At 45.9% G+C, this 21,154-nt stretch overlaps 1 protein-coding gene across 1 annotated transcript in view; it reads left to right on the forward strand.

The window, feature by feature from the left end:
* The first annotated feature begins 8,160 nt into the window (after positions 1–8,160).
* Positions 8,161–21,154, forward strand: part of LOC146080772 (dynein axonemal heavy chain 5-like) — a 357,582-nt gene continuing 344,588 nt past the window's right edge. The window contains exons 1-2 of the mRNA XM_083188420.1: positions 8,161–8,318; positions 14,943–15,121. Coding sequence (XP_083044546.1) covers positions 14,974–15,121 — 148 coding nt within the window. The 5' untranslated portion in view covers positions 8,161–8,318; positions 14,943–14,973. The remainder of the gene's footprint in view (positions 8,319–14,942; positions 15,122–21,154) is intronic.

The following is a 21,154-nucleotide window of genomic DNA, read 5'->3' on the forward strand; positions in this document are numbered from 1 at the left end:
TAAGGTTGTGTCAGCTCACGAATATGGGTGTGGTATGATTCACCGACCGCAGGGATCCCGACAGTCATTATCCCGACGTCGGGATCCCGACTGCCTGGTCTCAGACAGCGTGGCCAGCGCAACAAAGACCCTTGCGGGCACGGTGGCGATCTACACTCGCCACCTGTTCTATTCTCCCTCTATGGGGGCCGTGGACCCCCACGAGGGAAAATAGCCGATGGCCATCGGGAACCCGGCTGTCGGTGTTTTAACAGTCGGGATCCCGACTGTCGGGAACCCGTCCGGCACCCCACAAAAATATTTAGGATACCTTATTGTACAATATGTAAGAAAAAAATGCTTTAGGTTTCACTCTTTAGAGGAAATCGGAGGGAAATAATGTATCAGAAAAGTTACAATGTAGGTTAAATAGTGACCATTGCAACTGTATCAAACTACTTGGTTTACACTTGTATTAGATGTAACTTGATATCTATTCACATGAATCCTCAGAGGTTTTCAAATAGGTACAATGGTATCAAAAAATATCGACTTGCACATAAGTGTATTACACCTCCTGAGGAACCCACTGACAGGGAAGAAGGCAGAGAAACGCGTAGAGGGCGACGGGGACAGCTACTGTCGAATATACAGACCTGAAACCGATGACAGCACTCGGATAAGACTGCGGAGAACAGTAAGCTAATTGCGGTCGGAGTCAATTGATAGGTACTAAGAGCAGTGTTGCAAGTAAGGGGGTACGGCGTGGTACGGAGTACCTGTAAGAAATATGTTGCAGGTACGCAGTACCACTTACCCCTGATCCACTGTCATTTCTATTTTCATTTTAAGTCTAAATATAATGCATCCGCAGCCCGCCCACCCAGCGTTATGATTGGTGCTGTATGCAGCTACCGGCTACTGCTGATTTAGCCTGTCACACTGACAGGCATCAGCAGCGCCGACAGCATGAAGAGCAGGCTCCACAATTGTAAGCACAAGCGCTCGGCTCTCCCCCAAGCAAGAGCCAACACCCCCCCAGTCATTCCCTGTTTCTCATTCCCTGTGTCCACGCCTCTATTGTCATTTAGTCACTCCTCTAGCTTTGTGTGACCACGCCCCCTGATGACACATGACCATGCCCATTTTTGGCGGAGGCTATCAGTACCACCAAGAAAAAAATTCTACTTGCACCACTGACTAAGAGCCAGAACCCCATTCTGCTATTAAACCATCAATTGAGTTATCCATTACCACTAACATGTGCACATGAGTGGGGGACATAATATAAAGTTGTAGATTACAAATAACCAAACTAACCGGTGTTTGATACCAGCAGTTGCTTAATGAAATGAATGCATACTAATCATCCTAACATAAGGAACTTTTAAGTTGAGCATATATATATATATATATATATACATACATACATACACACACACACACACACACACACACACACACACACACACACACACACACACACACATATAGGGACACAATGCTTTGTTTCTGGACTTCCCTCTGAATGTATGATTGCTACATGTATATACATACAGGTATATTGTGGCAGATACAGCATATTTCAACATGAGGATAATGTGGAAAATCAGACCAGGTTGTAGATCAGCAGGAAAACTAGATCCAGTCCAGGTTTCCAATTGATGTGATTTGGGTTGGGCTGATTCAGAAGCACCTGTGTTCTCCTGATATAAGTGTTTCCAGGGGAATGGGATCATTCGTCAGACTGCATTTAGGTCTACAGTCATTAGGTCGACCCCACTAGGTCGACTGGCAGGAAGGTCGACCTGACTTAAGGTCGACATGGGCCAAGGTCGACATGACTTAAGGTCGAATTTGCATAAAGGTCGACATGAGGAAGGTCGACTGGTCATAAGGTCGACATGGGTTTTTCACTGTTTTTTTATCCGAATGTCGACACAGTCGACATGGACACAGTTGGCAATGAGAATCGGACCCTCGCATCGCTCGCTTCGCTCGCAATGCTTCGGGCACGGTGCCTCGCTGCGCTCGGCACACTATTTTATTCTCCCACCACGCCCTAGTGGATGGTAGGGCATGAAATACCGCCTGTCGGCACATGTCGGCTCAAAAAACAGTGAAAAACCCATGTCGACCTTATGACCAGTCTACCTTCCTCATGTCGACCTTTATGCAAATTCGACCTTAAGTCATGCCGACCTTGGCCCATGTCGACCTTAAGTCAGGTCGACCTTCCTGCCAGTCGACCTAGTGGGGTCGACCTAATGACTGTAGACCTAAATGCAGTCTGACGAATGACCGCATCCCTTTCCGGGGCAGAAGGTCATTGCTGTTGATGGTGCAATAGCTGCCCAAGTGATAGACCAAGGTTTGGGCTATGGTAGGGACCACTGGAGCTTTTTGAAGTGTTTTTACTATGCTGTGACACCTGTATGCTGCTATCACATTCAGAAAACATACACAATACCACCGGCCAGTAGTATTTACAAATAAGTGACCTCTCCTAAAAGCCACTGGACAGTATACGCAGAAGTCACTTATTGTTAGTAAATTAAGTTCCAAACATGCCCTGGGTTGTAATTGGAGCCGATTTACATTTTTTTTGCTAAGTTATTATTATTATTATAATTTTATTTATAAGGTGCCACAAGTGTTTCGCAGCGCCGTACAAAGGAACAATACAGGGATACAAAGCTTGGCATAACATTGAATAAATAACAAAAATACAGTACAAATAAAGAGCTCCACAGTTCAATACACATTACAGCTTGGATATAAGTTTTTTTTTTTTTTTTTTTTTTAAAAAGCAGGTCTTTATTGACATAAAGAATGCAAAAAACAGACGATAACAAATATCACACATATACCGTGTCGCAGCACAGCCAAAACACAGTACACATGCAAACAGTATAGTACATATTATAAAATACAGCACAAGATAAACTCACACTATAGACTATACTATGCACTATGCATTCTGGATATAAGTAGTGAGGACTCAATCAACATACAACTAGAGGCTAGATGCCAATGATGGAGATGAGAATACAGACAAAGATGGTCACTGAGTGTTGGAGTATAGGAGAGCTGTGAGTGAAATGTGAAGAGAAGAGGGCTTTGACAACAGGAGGGAAGAGGGCCCTACTCGGAGGAGCTTACAATCTAGTAGATTGTGTACGTTATTGATTTACATGATTGCAATCATGTAAATCAATAACGTACACAACTACAGCAAACATTTCTAAAATTATTTCTAAGCTTACAATCCAAAATTCCTCTTTTAATTCTCCAAATGGCTCATGTACTGTACGTGTCGTTTTTGTAGTTTTTCACCTGCAAATGCATCTTATTTGCAATGAAATGCGAATCAGATGCACAAACTGCTTCTGCTCATTAAAATTATATATGCGGCATATGTAATTGCATACATTTTTTTATCCTAAAACACTAAAACTGTTTTGCTAAAATGCCAAAACTTCAAATGCAGTTCATGCATACACATCCTGGAGGCCACCCAGAGGGCAAGACCGCCCAGCATATAAAGGCCTGCCTTTTTCTGCGATCGCATCAAACACTGCTGTCACAGCAATTAGGGTTGCCCCCTGCCTTCGCAGCCTGGCTGTGAATACAGGCGCACCAGCACCATGTTTTGGGTTGCAGGGGCTGCATGCACACAACCTCCAGGAAAATTATAATGATGCCAACATCTGATATAGTGGCTAATCTCCATTGCAAATACATGAAGCTGTTGTATTATTCTCTTGCTATAAATGTGATTAATATTAAGTCATCCATGTCCAAAATTAGAACAGACAGACCTGTTTTTTACTTTTGTAATGGGTTCAGTATGATTTCCACTTGGTCAGGATGCCGGCGGTTGATATCCTGAAGGCTGGCAACGCCGATAGGGGATCAGAAGGTAAATCCTTCTCCCTTCCCCTGAACCCTCCCTTGCCGCAGCCTAACCCTAACCATACCTCCCCACAGCCTAACCCTCCCCCTTAGTGCGAGATCTCGTCTGTTGGTATTTTAGTGCCAGGGTCCCGACCCTGTCTTATTTCTGGTGTGCGGATTCTGGACGTCATTGGGATCCTGACTGACGAAATCTCGATAGCCATGATTTATACTGCACTCCTTTATAACTAAACGTGTATTTTAAATGCATATGTCACGTCTCAGGTGAGAGTTGGTAAAAAATCGGTACTTGTTTCCTATCTGGGCGCCCGTCGTGGTGATCGCGGGTACATTTATGTATGGCCGCGACGCGACCGACGCGATGCCCGCGATTTCCCATTGAAACCCATGTTAAACATGGAAATCGTGTCGGTCGCGTCGCGGCCGGCCATAAATGTACCCGCGATGCCCGCGACGCGATGCTCCCGATTTACCATAGGAATCAATGTTAAAAGGCGCGATGGACCCGATTTTACTGTTAAATGGCTCAATGGACCCGATTTGGCCATAGGAATCAATGTTAAATGGGCCACAGAGCCCATTAACCCTTAAATGTCCCCCCAAATTTTTAACGCCACCCCACGATCCACGCCAACCCGAAGCGTGGCGAGCGCAGCGAGCCCGCGAGGGGCGGCGGTACGCGTCCTCCGACCTTTTCATGCCCTACTATCCACTAGGGCGTGGAGTGAGAATAGAATAGTGTGGCGAGCGCAGCGAGCCACTGAGCCCGAAGCGTGGCGAGCGCAGCGAGCCCCGCGAGGGGACGCGGATACCTTCACAGTTATACACGTCCCCTCGCGGGCTTCACAGGTGTCCGTGGCGACGCCGACACCTGTGAAGCCCGCGAGGGGACGCGTCTACCTGTGAAGGTATCCGCGTCCCCTCGCCACGCTTCGGGCTCAGTGGCTCGCTGCGCTCGCCACACTATTCTATTCTCACTCCACGCCCTAGTGGATAGTAGGGCATGAAAAGGTCGGAGGACGCGTACCGCCGCCCCTCGCGGGCTCGCTGCGCTCGCCACGCTTCGGGTTCACGTTGATGGCGGGGTGGCGTCAACTACTTTTGGGGGGACATTTTTATGTTCAGGGGTGTTTTTGCCCCATTTCCCATTGTTCCCTATGATAATTTGGGGAAATTGATCCATTTAACATTGTTTCCTATGGTAAATCGCGGTCATCGCGGGTAAATTGAGGCATTTAACATTGTTCTCTATGGGAAAATCGCGGGCATCGCGTCTGGCACATCGCACCCGATTTTTTATCGGCCGCGATGCCCGCGATGGCTGCGATTTTACCCCCGATGCCCGCGATTTCAATCGTGGGCGCCCAGATAGGAAACAAGTACCAAAAAATCTCCAGGTTTTTTTAAAGCGTCAATCTTATATACTGTGTAAAAGTGTAAATTATTGGCGCTTTAAAAAAACTGGAGCTTTCTTACCAAATCTCTCACTTTCTGAATCTTTCATCCTATTACATTTTACCCATGCAAGATGTGAGTTGTATTTCACATGGGATGTTGCTATAGGCAACCAATCAGATACTATCTATTATCTTCTCAAAGGTGCTAAAAAAATTAAAAGTAGTTCTGATTGGTTGCCCATAGCAACATCTCATGTGAAATACAACTCACATTTTAGTAAATTTCCCCCATAGTGTTTTTCTGTATTTGATTTAGTACTTAGGCACTTGTCTTCAGCTCACACCCAGGTATCTGCCCCTAATTTTGATACTTTAGAGAATATTTTCTTATAATTTTATTAATAATTTAATCTGAAACTATTTAGTGCCTAATTATACTGCTTTCCATGGTCTGCCTTCCAACAAGTGTTTGGAATGTAATAGCTGCTTTGATTGGGTGTTGGGAAATTTGTACAAATTGCTGTGATTGGCTGTTTAAAAAACAGCTTTTATTGGCTGGCTGGCTCACATAACATAGGGCCTTATTCTGGTCGGTGCAGACGGAGCTGAATATGCGGGCAGGACCGTGCGTCCTAAACCCCGCCTTTCGTACGGATCGCTCACTCCGTCCGAATGCGGTAAGCAGCTGACCGCACAGAGCACGAGTGGATTTCTAAAGGATACACCTCCTCCATCTCTTGGAACCTCCCCCATCATTCGATGGTCGCAGACCATCGAATGCAGGACCGAGTGGTCCGCCAGCTCCCGCAACCTCAGACCACACAGGCATTTCTCCGTGCAAAAGCAGGGATCTGGGCGGGCAGCTGACATCCGGCGATGTCATATGTCCGCCCCCTACACGTGCGTCACGGCCGCATTACCATACGTACGCCCAGCGTTTTCATGGGAACGCCCATGAAACGCGGGGTGTAAACATATGGTAATGAGCCCAAACAGCCCTTCACTCCCCTCTCCACCCCCTGTTCGTAGTGTACACATTTCATGCGGAATTTGGACGTGCGTTCCGTTCGCACATGCGCAGAGACGCCTCTGCACATGCGCAGACACAAAACATCGGCGACACGAACGCACGTGGACATTACCGCACCAACCAGAATAAGGGCCATAGTTACATCCCCCAATTAGCTTGTTTTTTGGCATCATGTGTGGGAAAAACACGGGTCTGTGCTGTTCACACTGCCTTATACCCATGTATTACCCAGGAAAAACCCTGCAAAAAACCTGTGTGTAATTCCCGGGGCATTACACCCGGGAATTTCACAAAGTCCCTTTCACAAAGAGATGCAACACAGGAATTTTCCGTTTGCCCTGGAAAATACCTGGGTTTTTGCGGCACTGAGAACCGGGTATTAGAGAACCATACTCTTTAGAGAAAATTTCCAAATACTGCCTCTTCACAGTTAACTTCACACACCCACCTCAAAAGCTTTTTGTGTACATTTCCGAGGTTTCTGCTAAATGGAATGAGCATCTCAGAGGACATTGAAACACCCTCAAACTGTTCTGTTTTAGCTGGTACAGTATTATTATTATTTATTATCAGTTTCTTATATAGCGCATACATATTCCACAGTGCTTTACAGAGAATAACACTCACATCAATCCCTACCCCAGTGGAGCTTACAATCTATATTCCCTACCACATACTGCTACAGTACTGTTCTTTTATGGTCTGTACCAGAAAAACAGTGTCTGTACCAAATGCTACTTCGTCCGGGTTTGTAAAGCATTGCTGCTGGAGCACAGGGTAATGTATAAAGCAGTGATAAGGGAGGAGAAGTGATAAAGTGCCTGGTACTTTATCACCGGCCAATCAGCTCCAAACTGTCCCTTTTTATAAACCCAGCCTGTTACTTAACAGTCAGGAGCTGATTGGCTGGTGCTAAAGTACCAGGGACTTTATCACTTCTCCCTTATCACTGCTTCATACATCTACCCCACAAACACCAACAGCCCCCAGTAGCATAGATGAGTCTGTGCTGGTTCTCCCTTTACCCTTGGGCACACCCCCTGTAAAAGTTTTTATCTGGGAGGTGGATTTGCATTTAAGGATTCACCTGTACCAGTGGTTCTCAAACAGTTCACGTTTTCCAGGTGACCTTACCGATTGCACATGTGATTGTGATTCTGTGAGGAGACCTGGAAACATGAATTGTTTGGGGTTCTGGGGACAGAGGGCCAGATTCACTAAGCTGCAAAAGTGATAAAATGGAGAGTGATAAGAATGTGCTGAAAAATGTCAGGCAGGAGCTGATTGGCTGGCTGTTTATCATTCTCCAATTTAGCACTTTTGAAGCTTAGTGCATCTCTGGCCCAGAGGCTGAGACCTTCCTATATGACCAAGCCTCTATCGCAAACAATAGAAATCTGAAACATATTGTAAAAAGACACAGTGTCCCAAATAAATAACATTTCTATTAGTGAGACCATAACAACAAGAACAAGTTGCATACACTGCATTAATCCCTTGTGCAGCTAGCAGACGAAAGGCTCCTGTTGTTTGTTCTAGAGACAGATCCAAATAGCCACCACACCTCGCCTCGGTCGTCTCATAGCAACAGAAAGTTTTGATGTTGAAGATTTCTGTTTTATATACGCATGGAAAACACAACACAACCCGAAATATAACTAATAAATATTATTAAAGAAAAAGTAAATGTGTGCACACGACACTTTTCCAGGTCCTCTATCAGAGAGGCCGGGTAATAACCCGCAGTGACGGCGAGACAGGTGCGCCCAGACGTTTCTAGGGCCAGCAAACCAACGGGACTGGCAGTTGTAACCATCGAGACGAGATCACGTTCCAGCGGTTGCTATGGCAGCGTGTAAAAGCTACAGAGGACGCGCAGGGAATACACAGCGCTGACAACAAACAGCACCGAGCTGACTGCAGGGTGAGGAGCTGCGCCCACTGTACACCCGTCCTCTGCCCCAGCCGGCGCTGCTCAGGAGCCCCTGCTAGAGGTAGGTAATACCTGCCAGGACATCACAGCCATTTCACAGCAGAAGCTCGTGTTTCTCCTAATAGGAATAGTTTATTTCCGTGGTTCATGCCTGTAATGCAGGAGTAGCTGCTTGATTACAGATGCTACGGTAAAGTTGCTGATACTGTTTTTACTGATCTATACGTCTCAGTCATGTACTATACATGCATACTCGCCGAAACAAGTCTGAGCATAGCAAAACTTCCCAAACTCTATCTTTGCAGTCCAGGTTTTAAGGATATTTATGATTGCACACAGGTGGCTTTAGTACCTCAGTCAATCTAGACTCAAGTATGGATATACTTAAAGCTTTGTACACACAGGTCAATGGGTGTAGCAGGGAGGCTGAGTGACGTGCTTAAGCACAATCGCTCAGCAGTGATCGCAGTACACCCAAGCGATAAACAAAAGCAATCTGGTACTTATGTAGTTTCACGGCGGCAGGCTACGCTATCAGCGTAGCTCAACAGCAGCCTAGCGTAGGGTCCCAGCGGCAGCCCTGCGTAGTCAGCGTAGTGTCCCCATCAGGCAGCGTAGTCACCGTACTGTCCCCGCGAGCTGCAGCTCTGTCCCTGGCAAGCCTAGTGAGCGCCTCTCACACAGTGCCGGTAACACCGGCGGAGAAGTGATGATGCGGGTGCTGGTGGAGAGGTACTCCATCTGCCTGAGACGCATGAGCGTCTCATACGCTTGTGCGTCTCAGTAATTTGTGCGGGAGGGTATGGTAACCCTTCCCGTGTCTGTGTCAGGGAGACAGCAAGTGCGTCTCATGCACAATAAAAGACGCATTTGCTAGTGCTCCATATTACATACTGGCAAGTGCCTCCATTTTCATCCCCTACTATCCACTTTAGTCCGATTCATGGCGAGCATAGCAAGCCTGGCGAGGGGACACGGTACGCGTCCTCCCGACCTGTTTATACCCCCACTATCCACGTCGGAGTGGAGTTCATATTATAAAGTGTGGCAAGTAATCCGCGTCCCCTCGGTGGGCTCGCTGCGCTTGCCATGCTTCTGACTCGGTGACTCGCTTCACTAGTCACACTTTATAAAATCTACTCCATGCCGACGTGGATAGTGGGGGTATGAACAGGTCGGGAAGACGCGTACCGCATCACCTCGTGGGGCTCGCTACACTTGCCACGCTTCGGGTTGATGCGGATAGTGGGGGTGTTTCCGGAACACATTCACACCTGTCATGTCAGACAGGTGAAAAACTGTCAATGGTTCCCACACAATGTAATAAGTAGAGACAGTATTATATGCATTTGCATATGCATTTGCATATTTGCATATGCATTTGCATATTTTGCCCATTCTCACTGGTTATTGCATATTTTACCTAAAATCTAGTGATATTTTAGGCCCAGCCCTCTTCCCACCCGCGAATCACAGCACTGCTTTGCCCTGCTGCTGCTGGCCAGGTAGTGGTAGAGTGTGCAGGTTGGGGCAATATGTGCGCAGTGTGGGAAACCTTGGATGTACGCTATGTCTGACACTGACACTGCTCTAGGCTGCCAATCCATGTTGATAAAAGTCAGTCAGGGCGGATGCCATTACGAAGCTCCTGAACCTTTGTCTGCCCCTGGCCTGGGACTTTACGCCAAGAGACAGACTTCTGCAGCAGAGGAGGCGGGCAGAAGGGTTGTGACATTACGCGGCGCGGAGAAAATGCTGTGTCAAAGTGAGTATGTGGCACAGGGAGGAAGCCTTCCACTGTGCCGCCCTCACACGCTATGCTGACATTTGATCCATCGGCGCTGGAGATGAGGGTCCGTGTAGTTGATGCAAGAAGAGCTTTGGACGCTGCATTATGCTGTAGCAGCCAGCAAACTGACATCTGCAGATGCTGTGGGCCTATTTTTGAGGTTTATTTGCAACTAATTGTATGCTGATTTTTAAATAAATAAGTTAAAAATAACTTTTTTTATTTAATGTAGCATATTTTAACACTTTTCATGCATATTTTAAGTATTTTCCATGCATATTTGCATGAATATTTCAAGCTTATTTTTGTTGCATATAATCCTGTCTCTAGTAATAAGCAATACCACAACGCTGAGTGACTACGCTAACTACATTACACTAAGCACGTAAGCTCTGGTTAGGTGCAAACATACACACAGTCGCAGACACAAGCTGACTACGCTGGCCGCGGGAACAATACCCTGATTCTGACAGGAGAAACTACATAAGTACCAGCAATCTTTTGTTTATAGGCAAAGCCATGTGATCTAGCACCAATGACAGTGCAAGCACTAGCCGCAAGCCTCGCTATTTGGGGGAATCCTCACTGTCCTCTGACAGCGAGGATTCCCCTGGAACATTGACTACAGGGAGCCGCCGGCATGGGGTTTTAAACTGCGAGGATCTCTGGTTTTCTGCAATCCCTGCCTTTTAACCCCCTCGCCCCTGCATCGAATACTGCCCAAAGAGCAAAAAGATAAAGTGCCAGCCAACCCAACTAACTGTTTTCAAACACAGCCTGTAGCATGGTAGTTAGAGCTGATTGGTTGGTACTTTACCTCGATTCACTTTATCTCTCTCCAATGCTTAGTAAATAGACCCCATTGTTTTGGAACCACTGGCATGGGGTTTACAGTAATTAGCAAATTACAGTTTTAAGGCAATGTAACAAAGCACATTTGATTGCATTTTGTTCCCTTGGGGTTTTTTTTCTGACTCAGAGCTTGAATATCAAAATGTAGCGTTACTTAGAATTGTAGTAATTTAAATATTTATTTATACAGTTTTGTAAATACTGTTTAATTTTAGTAGTTACCTCAATATGATATAACTATTTAAAAATTAGTATTGTCAGTAAAAAAATAATTACATGCACTGTAAAACCACAGAGCACAACTGATTTAGGGGTATTTATAAAAGCTTGGTACTAGATAGCACCAGCCAATTGGCACCTGCCATTTTACAGTTTTTTTATTTTTTATTTAATACTAAAGTATGTCAACCAAACAGGTTTATTTGTTGGGCTGGTGAGGCAAGAAGGTATATGGCAATTGGTGAAAGAGCATAGATATGATAATTGGGTAAATACAAAGAGACCACCATTTTTCTTGCAAATCTGAAATAGATCCAGCGAAGTTGGTGAGATAGCATAATGATGAATGCAGTAACAACTTATAGACCCTTATGTACATAATAGTTCTTGGAAGCTGCTGAACTTAATGTTAACCATTTTTTAGGAGAAATTGAGTGTGTATCAGTCAGATTAGTGCAATGCTCCTCTGTGTAAAAATAGAAAGAAAAAAAAAACAGCGTGGGGTCCTTTCCCCACGAACATACCCAGCCCCGGGCTCTTTGATCTGGTGCTGGTTCCAGAAATGCAGGGGACAAAATGAATAGGGTCACCTGTATTTCTGCGACCAGCACTGGGCTCTTGGACCGGTCCTGGTAATAAAAAAAATGGGGGACAAAATGAATAGGGGTCCCCCGTGTTTTCATAACAAGCCCCAGGCTCCAACAACCAGTGGTGTAATGCCACAGCTGGGAAAGACTTTTGACATAAGTTCCCCGGCCAAAGCATTAACAAATTGACCGAGTACCATCAATGGCCTAGTCATTCGTACTGCCGAATTCGGCTGATTGTAAATTTGACGGAGACCGGTTCCTGCCAGTAATTAACTTTGAATGGGTATGAATAGGTTCATGTCGACAAAGTTCTAGGTCGAAAGGTCATTAGGTCGACAGGTTGTTAGTTCGATAGGTCATTAGTTCGACAATGTCTAGGTCAACAGTCAAAAGGTTGACATGGGTTTTTTTCCACAGTTTTTTTACCTGAATGTCAACACAATCGACATGGACACAGTTTTTTTTTTTTTAAATAACGTATTTTTATTGAGTTTCCAAAACTTGTAAATAACCTTACAAAATCCCGGTATAGACATAAAAGCAAATATCACAAAGTGATGGATCATATTGCAAACATACACTAGAAGATACAGTATGTGAGCGAAGACAGGATATACACTCATTTCCAAGGACATATTGGAGTAGCCCGAAGGCGCCATCCGGGCACACTCGCCTATAGAGGGGAACAAGTCATATTCGCAGTTGCGTCATAGCTGGTATTGTAACACTGCAGGTAAAAAACACATCAGAATGGAAGTCTATTACCGGGAAACCTAACCCACTAACACTATTGAAATAAGTCCCTCATAAACCCAAAACAAACCTCCCATAAACCCCCCACCCTGTACAACCCACCCCCAACTAAGGCGTACTTGGATCCCATAATTACCCTACTAGCTCCCCAATTATACTAACCTACCTAACTCCCGAACCTGCCCCCCCCCCTCCCTCCCCTTAGTTACCGGATAGTATATAAAGGATATATGGGGGTTAGTGGTCTCAGAGCTAAAATTGAAACAGGCCAACAGAGTCCACAAACGGATATAGTAAGGAATAAATAACAGTACCGTAAACATTAGTGAGATCAGTAGAGTCACAGACATAGGTATGTAACAATATCGAAGTATAAGCATTCAGAAATCAGAATCTTATTACAGACGTTATTAGCACATAGAGGAACATAAAACTTAGAGGGATAGCAAGCAGGATATGGAGGTATTGTGCAACATATTATAGGACAAGAAACGTAAGAAACATTTCCATCTCCACTTATATCAGAGGCTCTGCATCCCTAGTCTGGCCAGGCCTCAGGTTCCAGGAGTGATATAAAGGAACATATAGTCATTGTCCAGATCATGCGGGAGTAAAAGTAGCGTTCCAGATATGTATTCCAGAGAAACGTGACCTGCAGGTGAAGTAAATCAGGGCCCTGTACATAGAGCATATCGTGAATGAGGCAGGCAGGTGTAGAGAGATCTAAATCCACCGGTTTGAATGGGGTCACAGGAAAGTCTATGGCATGAGCAGGCAGGGGAGTCATAGGAACTCCATGAACATCAAACATAAGTTGAGCCCCCCCAACTCTACTCTCCCGCCGGACAGGAGCAGCGGGGAGAGACAGGATTTTCCGCTGGGGATCAGCGTTATTTGAAGCGCATCCATCAGCAAGGGCATTAACAGGCTCTTCAACCGGAGATGCAACATCCTCCATCAAAGTGTTAATCAGGTTTAGAAGCCTCCGCTCAGAGGCAGAAATGGCCTGCAGGATTTGCAATATTTCCATAATGCAGGGAGGCTCACAAAGCGGAAGGAAATCCAAGCCAATCGCCTCGGAGGAGTCTTAAGGGAGACAGGCGGTGGCTAGCACACCGCTAAAAAGTGACAGTAAATGAAGCAGTGTAATTAAATGTAGGGCCACCAACATTAATCCTCCAAGGCACAAATAGAATCAGATAGACAGTTCATGTCCACAAGTATATAGTTCAGCCAGTAGCTAGTGTCTGTGAAAGGGATCAGCAACTCACTTCAATATAGATCCCACCTTGGCAATTTCGAGTAAATCAGAGGCGCTTATGGGTCTCCACTTATGCAGGGTTAAGTCAGGCCAGGTACCTCAGCCCAGGAACCAGATGAGTAAGATGGCATCAGCGTCTCCGGCCGGCCAAGCAGCGCGCTCCGACAGAGACAGCTCCCGCTATCCACCGACAATTCACCGGAGGGTCGCCAGTCACCTCCACCCGCTGGGACACCGGACAGGGCACCGGCGCTGTCAAGCCACGGGGCCGTACTGCAGGAGCTCAGCCAACGCTGTCGGAGTAACCAAGATGGCGCCCGCACTCGAGGAAGAGGAGACCCGGATCACCGCAGGTCCAAACAGCTGCACAACTCTCCGTCCTCCACACAGCAGGATCCCAGATGACACCGGGGACGCAGGAGCAACTCCGGAGCCAGTGGAGGTAAGAATACAGCGTCCAGGGGTCGGGGAGCAGGATATATATCAGGATCTTGTCGGAGCTCCTAATCCCCGCACCCGCTCACATTGCCAGTCAGGCCACACCGACATGGACACAGTTTAAAGTGCACCGCATCCCCTCACATCGCTCGCTGCACTCGCTATGCGTCGGGCACGGTGCCTCGCTACACTCGGCACACTATTTTATTCTCCCACCACGCCCTAGTGGATGGTAGGGCATGAAATACCACCTGTTGGCACATGCTGGCTAAAAAACTGTGAAAAACCCCATGTCAACCTTTTGACTGTCGACCTAGACACTGTCAAACTAATGACCTGTCGAACTAATGACTTTTCAACCTAGACCTATGTCAACCTTTTCCCATGTCGACCTAATGTACATAGTATAATTGCTAATAAGTTATATATCCATTTTAGTACAACCTTAAGTTCCTACTTTTAGTCAGATAGTGAGCAATTTTAACAATGGTTGTCATATATATATATATATATATATATATATATATATAATTCAAAATCAGCTTTATTGGCCAGGTATACTTGCGTATACTAGGAATTTGTTTTCGGTTTGCTGTGCAGCAGCCAGGTGGGTAACAAGTAAACAGCATACAGTATAAACAATATAAACAGGTGGGGGAACATGTACAGTCATATAGAATGTACAGAATAGCAAGGATACTACAGTAATTTGATTTTCACAGCAAATTATATACAATCCAGTGTTTTTCAAGTTCTTGTTTTTTTATTGTTCATTCTCTACAGCTAAAATTCTAAAACTCCATGTTCATATGTTATGGATGATAGCAACAGAGCTGATATGGAAGGGGATGATTTTCTTCCTCCTACTGTAGAAGAGGAGACAGAGGCAGATTCTCCCAGCAGTGCATTAAAAGGCGACCATGAGCAATCTTTAAACCCACCACTGATCTCTATTAACAAAGGTAACATCATTTTTCATAATAATATTCTTCTGTCCAATGTTGGTTACGTTCTGTTTCTGTAGCAAGACAACTCCAGTCCTGGGCAGACCTCTGCTCATTTGGAATTGCAGGTCATTGATATCCTAAATCAAAAGGTATAATAAATTAGTGTACAGATAGAAACATGTAATTTGATGCCTGTCATTAGACATTTAGGGGGGTATGCAATCATCAGAGAGCATCTCCAGATGGGGGAGATGGTCGCCGGGCCCTATTCAATGCTGTCTTCCCCGACTGCATTAAACAGGGTAGCTCGTCAGAACAAGCCTGACTTCACAAGCAGATGTAGGCCGCAGCTCGCCTCTTCCCGGCCGCAACCCGTGGCCACGCCCCCTTCGCGTCCCACTGCAGGCGGGACATTGAATCCCGCCTGCGTGTTCTCGTCGAGCAGATTGAATACCCCCCTTAACCACCCTGTGTATCTTTGGACTGTGGGAGGAAATCCATGGAAGCACTACTGTGAGACAAACATGCTTATCCTTACACAATCCATACTTTCTATATTTGTTTACTACAATGGGGTATATTCAATGCCCCATGGCAAGCTGTTACGGCGAGCAGTGCCTATTACTCACCGTAACAGCTCGCTGGTCAGTATTCTTCTGCCCCCCCTGCACTCGCCGTTTCCGCCTTGCTGGGTTTTTCTGCATTAGCGGTGACCCTTGCCGTTCGGAGGAATCGGGCAAGCGGCCGGTGAGGGGGTTAAACGGCAAGGATGGTTTGTTTTTGGCAATCCTCGCTGAAAACAAGCCACCCTCGCTGCACAAACCCCCTCGCTGGCAGCATTGAATATGGGATGCGGTCGGGATCCCGGCGTTCAGAATCCCGACGCTGGAATCCCGACCGCCGAAATCCCAACACTTTCTCCCTCCGTGGGTGTCCACAACACCCCTGGAGGGAGAATAAATTAGCGTGCCGAGTGTAGCGAAGCACCGGGCCCGCTGCGTGGTGAGCGCAGCGAGCCCGCAGGGGGGGGGGGGGGGATCCACGTCCCCCACTTGTCGGGATTTCGGCGGTCGGGATTTGGAACGTCGGGATCACGACCGCCGGGATTTCATACTGAATCCTTGAATATAGCCGATTGTGGAGCAGATGTATTAAGGGTCAAGTGGGGTAAATCAGCGCACTTATTGGCCTTATTCAGATCTGATCGCAGTACAAATTTGTTCTCAAAATGTTCAAAATGTACAAAACTATGTGCACTGCAGGTGGGGCAGAAGTAACATGTATAGAGTGAGTTAGATTTGTTTGAGTTTTTTGTTTCTGTGCAGGGTAAATGCTGGCTGCATTATTTTTACACTGCAATTTAGATTTCAGTTTCAACACATCCCACCCAAATGTAACTCTTTGCACAGGTTACATGTTTTGCCTATTTTGAGAACAAATTTGTACTGCGATCAGATCTGATTAAGGGCCATTGTGCAATGTACTGTAAGTGCGCTCATACGGCTTCTAACCCAGGTACTAAGGAGTAGATATGCACTCCTGTCATTATCTGCACTGATACCAAAAGGTGCATTCATAGGCCAGACAATGTATGAAATGTCAGTGGCACTGACCGCTTCTACACCTGCAGCTATTCAAGTTTCATTGCCTTATCACTACAGCAGGCACCGCTGCTGCAGTTGTCGGTTCCAGACTATATGTGAGATTTCCATTGGAGCTAGCCAGGGGTGAGACACAGCACATCAGCACTAGGCTGATGCACTGTGGGGGTCTGTCAGGGACTGCTTAAGCTGAGAGTTTTAACTCCCCCACTGTGACAGCCTAGATGTTCATACATCTCTGCTTCTCCTTAGTATAGAGGCAAAGCATGAAGAGCTATAGCCAGAGGAGTAGCTAAGTGACATGGAGTTTGGAGCAAGGGTGTGTTTCGGTAGCCCCCCTTAGCAATTTTTCCTTCTTGTATGATGCCCATTACACATTATGTCACACAAACTGTAATGCCCATTACACATTATGCCACACAAACCGTAATGCCCATTACACATTATAATACACAAACCGTAATGCCCATTACACACTATGCCACACTAAATAATGGCCATTCAACATTATGACACACACCTTAATGTCCATTACACACAGGGCCCTGCAAAGTGAAACTTTGCGCCTTCCCTTCCATAGTCCATAAAGGGACAACTCATGCTACAAAAAAAGGTTTTGATAAAGTACCTTTTCCTCTGTTTTTTTTTTTGTTACAGTACCTCTTCCCTAGGATTGTAGCGGACGACAAGTGTTTGTGTCAGTATTTGGAATAAAAATGGTATTGATGATCTTACTTGTGCAGGCAGAGATCATTTTTGCGGAGGGGGGGCGGGCCGGCGGCGCCATTCGACCAATCGGCGCCCGGAGCAAGAGCTCCGGTGGCTCCGCCCTCCCTACGCCTCTGCCTGCAGCAGCCTTCAGGAGCAGGGTGCAGAGCAGGGAGAATGCCTCTACTTGCCGGTGCCTCCCTGATTTGCATCCCTCGCTGAGCGGGTTCTGCCGGGCCAGATTACACATCATGCTAAACAATCTGTAATGTCCCTTACACATTACTCAACACACCATAATGTTCCTTACCCATTATGCCACACACCATAATGCTTAATTCACTTTATGCCACACACTGTAATGCCTATTACATATTGTGCCACACTTGTCCCAGTTGCCCCCTTCCCATTTTTGTTTGGATCGCAGCACGTTTATGCTGTTGGACTGCCTTGATAAAGGTCCATTTTAGGACCGAAACGTCGGCAGGCTGCCCCTATTTTGATTGAAACTGCGGACTTCCATTTGACACTATTTGCTGCAGACTGGTGAATGCTGTTTTTCCCATACCTGAGACTATTGGGTATATGTGTGTGTGTGTGTGTGTGTGTGTGTGTGTATACACACTAAATTAACTGATAATAAATAGTGGAGATTTGGTCCATGAGTTGATCAATGCATTTAAGCCTGCAGCCCCCTTCACGGGACCCCACTTTTCTGCAGGTCCTAACACTATAGCTCAAAATGGCTACATATAGCTATCACATCAATGCTTGATTCCAGGCATGCTATGTGGTCTAAAGCTCACAGCAGACTGTGCTTTTATAGGTAAGCAGTTACCAACACACCTGTCACTAATCATACAGCCCCTACAATGTCTGTTTAAACAATGTGGTCACAAGCCATAGCGCACCCCAAAACTAGGTAAGGTGAGTACCGATGTTTAGTGTATACTAAGGTAATAAACGTCTTTTTAGTGCATAATACTGACTGACAATGTTTCAAGACTTGCGTCTTTTCATCAGGTCAGATTACAGTGACAATTTAACAAACAGATAACCCTGTTTTTATGTTTGCTAAATTGTCACCGTAATCTGACCTGATGAGAGAGAGAGAGAGAGAGAGAGAGAGAAGAGATGTGGGATCCAGGGGCGGATTGGGTTGGAAAACCAGCCCGGGAAATTTTTGGAAGCAGCCCTAATAGGGGGTGGGGTCTGCTGAGAGGCGGGGTCTGCTGAGAGGCGGGGTCTGCTGAGAGGCGGGGTCTGCTGATAGGGAAGGATGCTCTTTTCTCAGAGCTTTATCAAAAGGGAAACTTTGTTTTCCTGAAATTTTACAGTGCATAATCAGTGCTTACATAAATACCACATCCATCACAGCTATCAGAAGCCCTTTAGGACACAGAACTTCCCACTCTCAGCAGTCACGTTCATTCGGTGACGTCATCAGACCTCACCAAAAGTAGACAGCAACACAGACTCTAAGCTTCAAAAGTGATAAAATGGAGAGTGATAAAGAGCCAGCCAATCAGCTCCTGATTGACATTTTTCAAACACAGCCTGTGACATGTCAGGTAGGAGCTGATTGGCTGTCTGTTTATCACTCTCCATTTTATCACTTTTGAAGCTTAGAGAATCTGGCCCTAAACAACTACATTGCACTAATACAGTGGTATCCAACCCTAATTGAGCGTGAGCTACTCGAGACAAAAAAAAAACATTATGCCAAACACCACAATGCCTATGATACTGATACTATAGTATGCTGCAGACTGTAATGCCCCTGACACATTATGCCTCACATTGCAATGCCCCTCACACCTAATGCATACCTCCCAACTTTGACTGCGTAGAAAGGCACATAATTTTTGTTGGTGTGAGGGCATGGCCAGTGCTGTGTGAACTGCTGGCTCTGCCCCCAGCGCCTCTGCCTGCCTGGCGGCCACAGTAGCAGGGCCGCGGACGTCGGCAGGTGGGTGGCCGGACATACAGGCGGTGGGCGGGCAACAGTGGTCGAGCCACCCGTTTTGCTCAGGCGAGCTACTGATACCTCACAAGCGACGGGTTGACGACCACTACACTAATACATAGTAGTAAATATCATATCACACAGTATAAAAGCACAATTACCCGTGGTAATCAGTTACTTATGTTAATGCAAACAAAAAACATAATGAAAGCATGAATCAAAAAAACTGAAAGATAAGCAATAAATGATTAAAATATTAAATCAATAACATCGAACAGACATTAGTTGTACTTCAAGATAGCGCCTTTAAGATAAAGGGCGATATTCAATGCCACCGGCGAGGGATTTGTGCAGTGAGGATGGCTTTTTTTCTTCGAGGATCGCAGAACACAAGCCATCTTCGCCGTCTAACTCCCTCACCGGCTGCTTGCTGTATTCAATGTTCCAGGGAAATCCTCGCCGTCAGAGCACAGCGATGATTCCCCGGAATGGCGAGGTTCGCTGCAAATGCAGCAAGCCCATTGCATTTTGTAGCGAGCTCCGCCGTTTTGATGGCTTCACTCACTGTTTCCACCTCACTGAAAAGAACCAGTGAGGTGGGAACGGCGAGTTAAGGGCTGTTGGTTGAATACTGAGGGCAAGCCTGAGCCATGATGGTGAGCTATCAGCACTGCTCTCTGTCATAGTTCGCCCTCAGGGCATTGAATACACTTCATAAGAACACTTGCTGTAAAGCACACATATAATCCTGACCCGCGACACGGCCTCATTACCATGAAAACGCACAGCAACATGAAACATTGGGTGTTCGCATATGGTAATGGGGCTGCCTGGCACTCTCCGCCCTTCTCCACCCCCCGCTTGCTGTCCTGGATGTGTGCACCCAGCGAGCAGAATGTTCGTCGTGGGTGCACGCACCCTGCGTCTGCACATGTGCAGACGCACACAATCAGTCCCAAGTGTGAACATGCGGTGGACCAAATCAATCAAAAAAAGGTCCTTTATCAAAGGCATAATGTAAATATATATAAAAAGATAGATTAGATAGATAGATCGATCGATCTAAAAATATATATATCTATATAAATATAGAATTGGTAGGGGCCGGCATTCAGATCCAGCCAATGTAATAGTTTTGGGGTGCCTTCCAGAATGGTTAATATAGAAGCATAGTGTTTTCCAATGAAAGAAAACAGGAGACGGCACTCTCCAAATAGAAATTAGTGTATTAAAACGTCAAAGCATTGTGCAAAAAAAGTCAGTGCATACAGTATGTCAACATTTTTGGAGCCGTAGCTCCTTCCTCAGGATGACTGACGGCATACTAGAACATAAGTCTATAAATTGTAAGCTTGCAGCAGGGCCCTCCTACCTCCAAGTCTGTCTGTTACCCAGTTTGTTTTGTCACTGTCTACTATTGTAACGCGCAACCGAATCTGCTGCGCTATATAAGACACTGTAACGGAATCTGCTGCGCTATATAAGACGCTGTAACGGAATCTGCTGCGCTATATAAGAAACTGTAACAGAATCTGCTGCGCTATATAAGACACTGTAACGGAATCTGCTGCGCTATATAAGACACTGTAACGGAATCTGCTGCGCTATATAAGACACTGTAACGAAATCTGCTGCGCTATATAAGACACTGTAACAGAATCTGCTGCGCTATATAAGACACTGTAACGGAATCTGCTGCGCTATATACAGTAAGGCACTGTAACGGAATCTGCTGCGCTATATACAGTAAGGCACTGTAACGGAATCTGCTGC

This window comes from Crinia signifera, chromosome 5 (genome assembly GCF_055691185.1).
Source record: "Crinia signifera chromosome 5, ASM5569118v1, whole genome shotgun sequence".
NCBI lineage: Eukaryota > Metazoa > Chordata > Amphibia > Anura > Myobatrachidae > Crinia > Crinia signifera.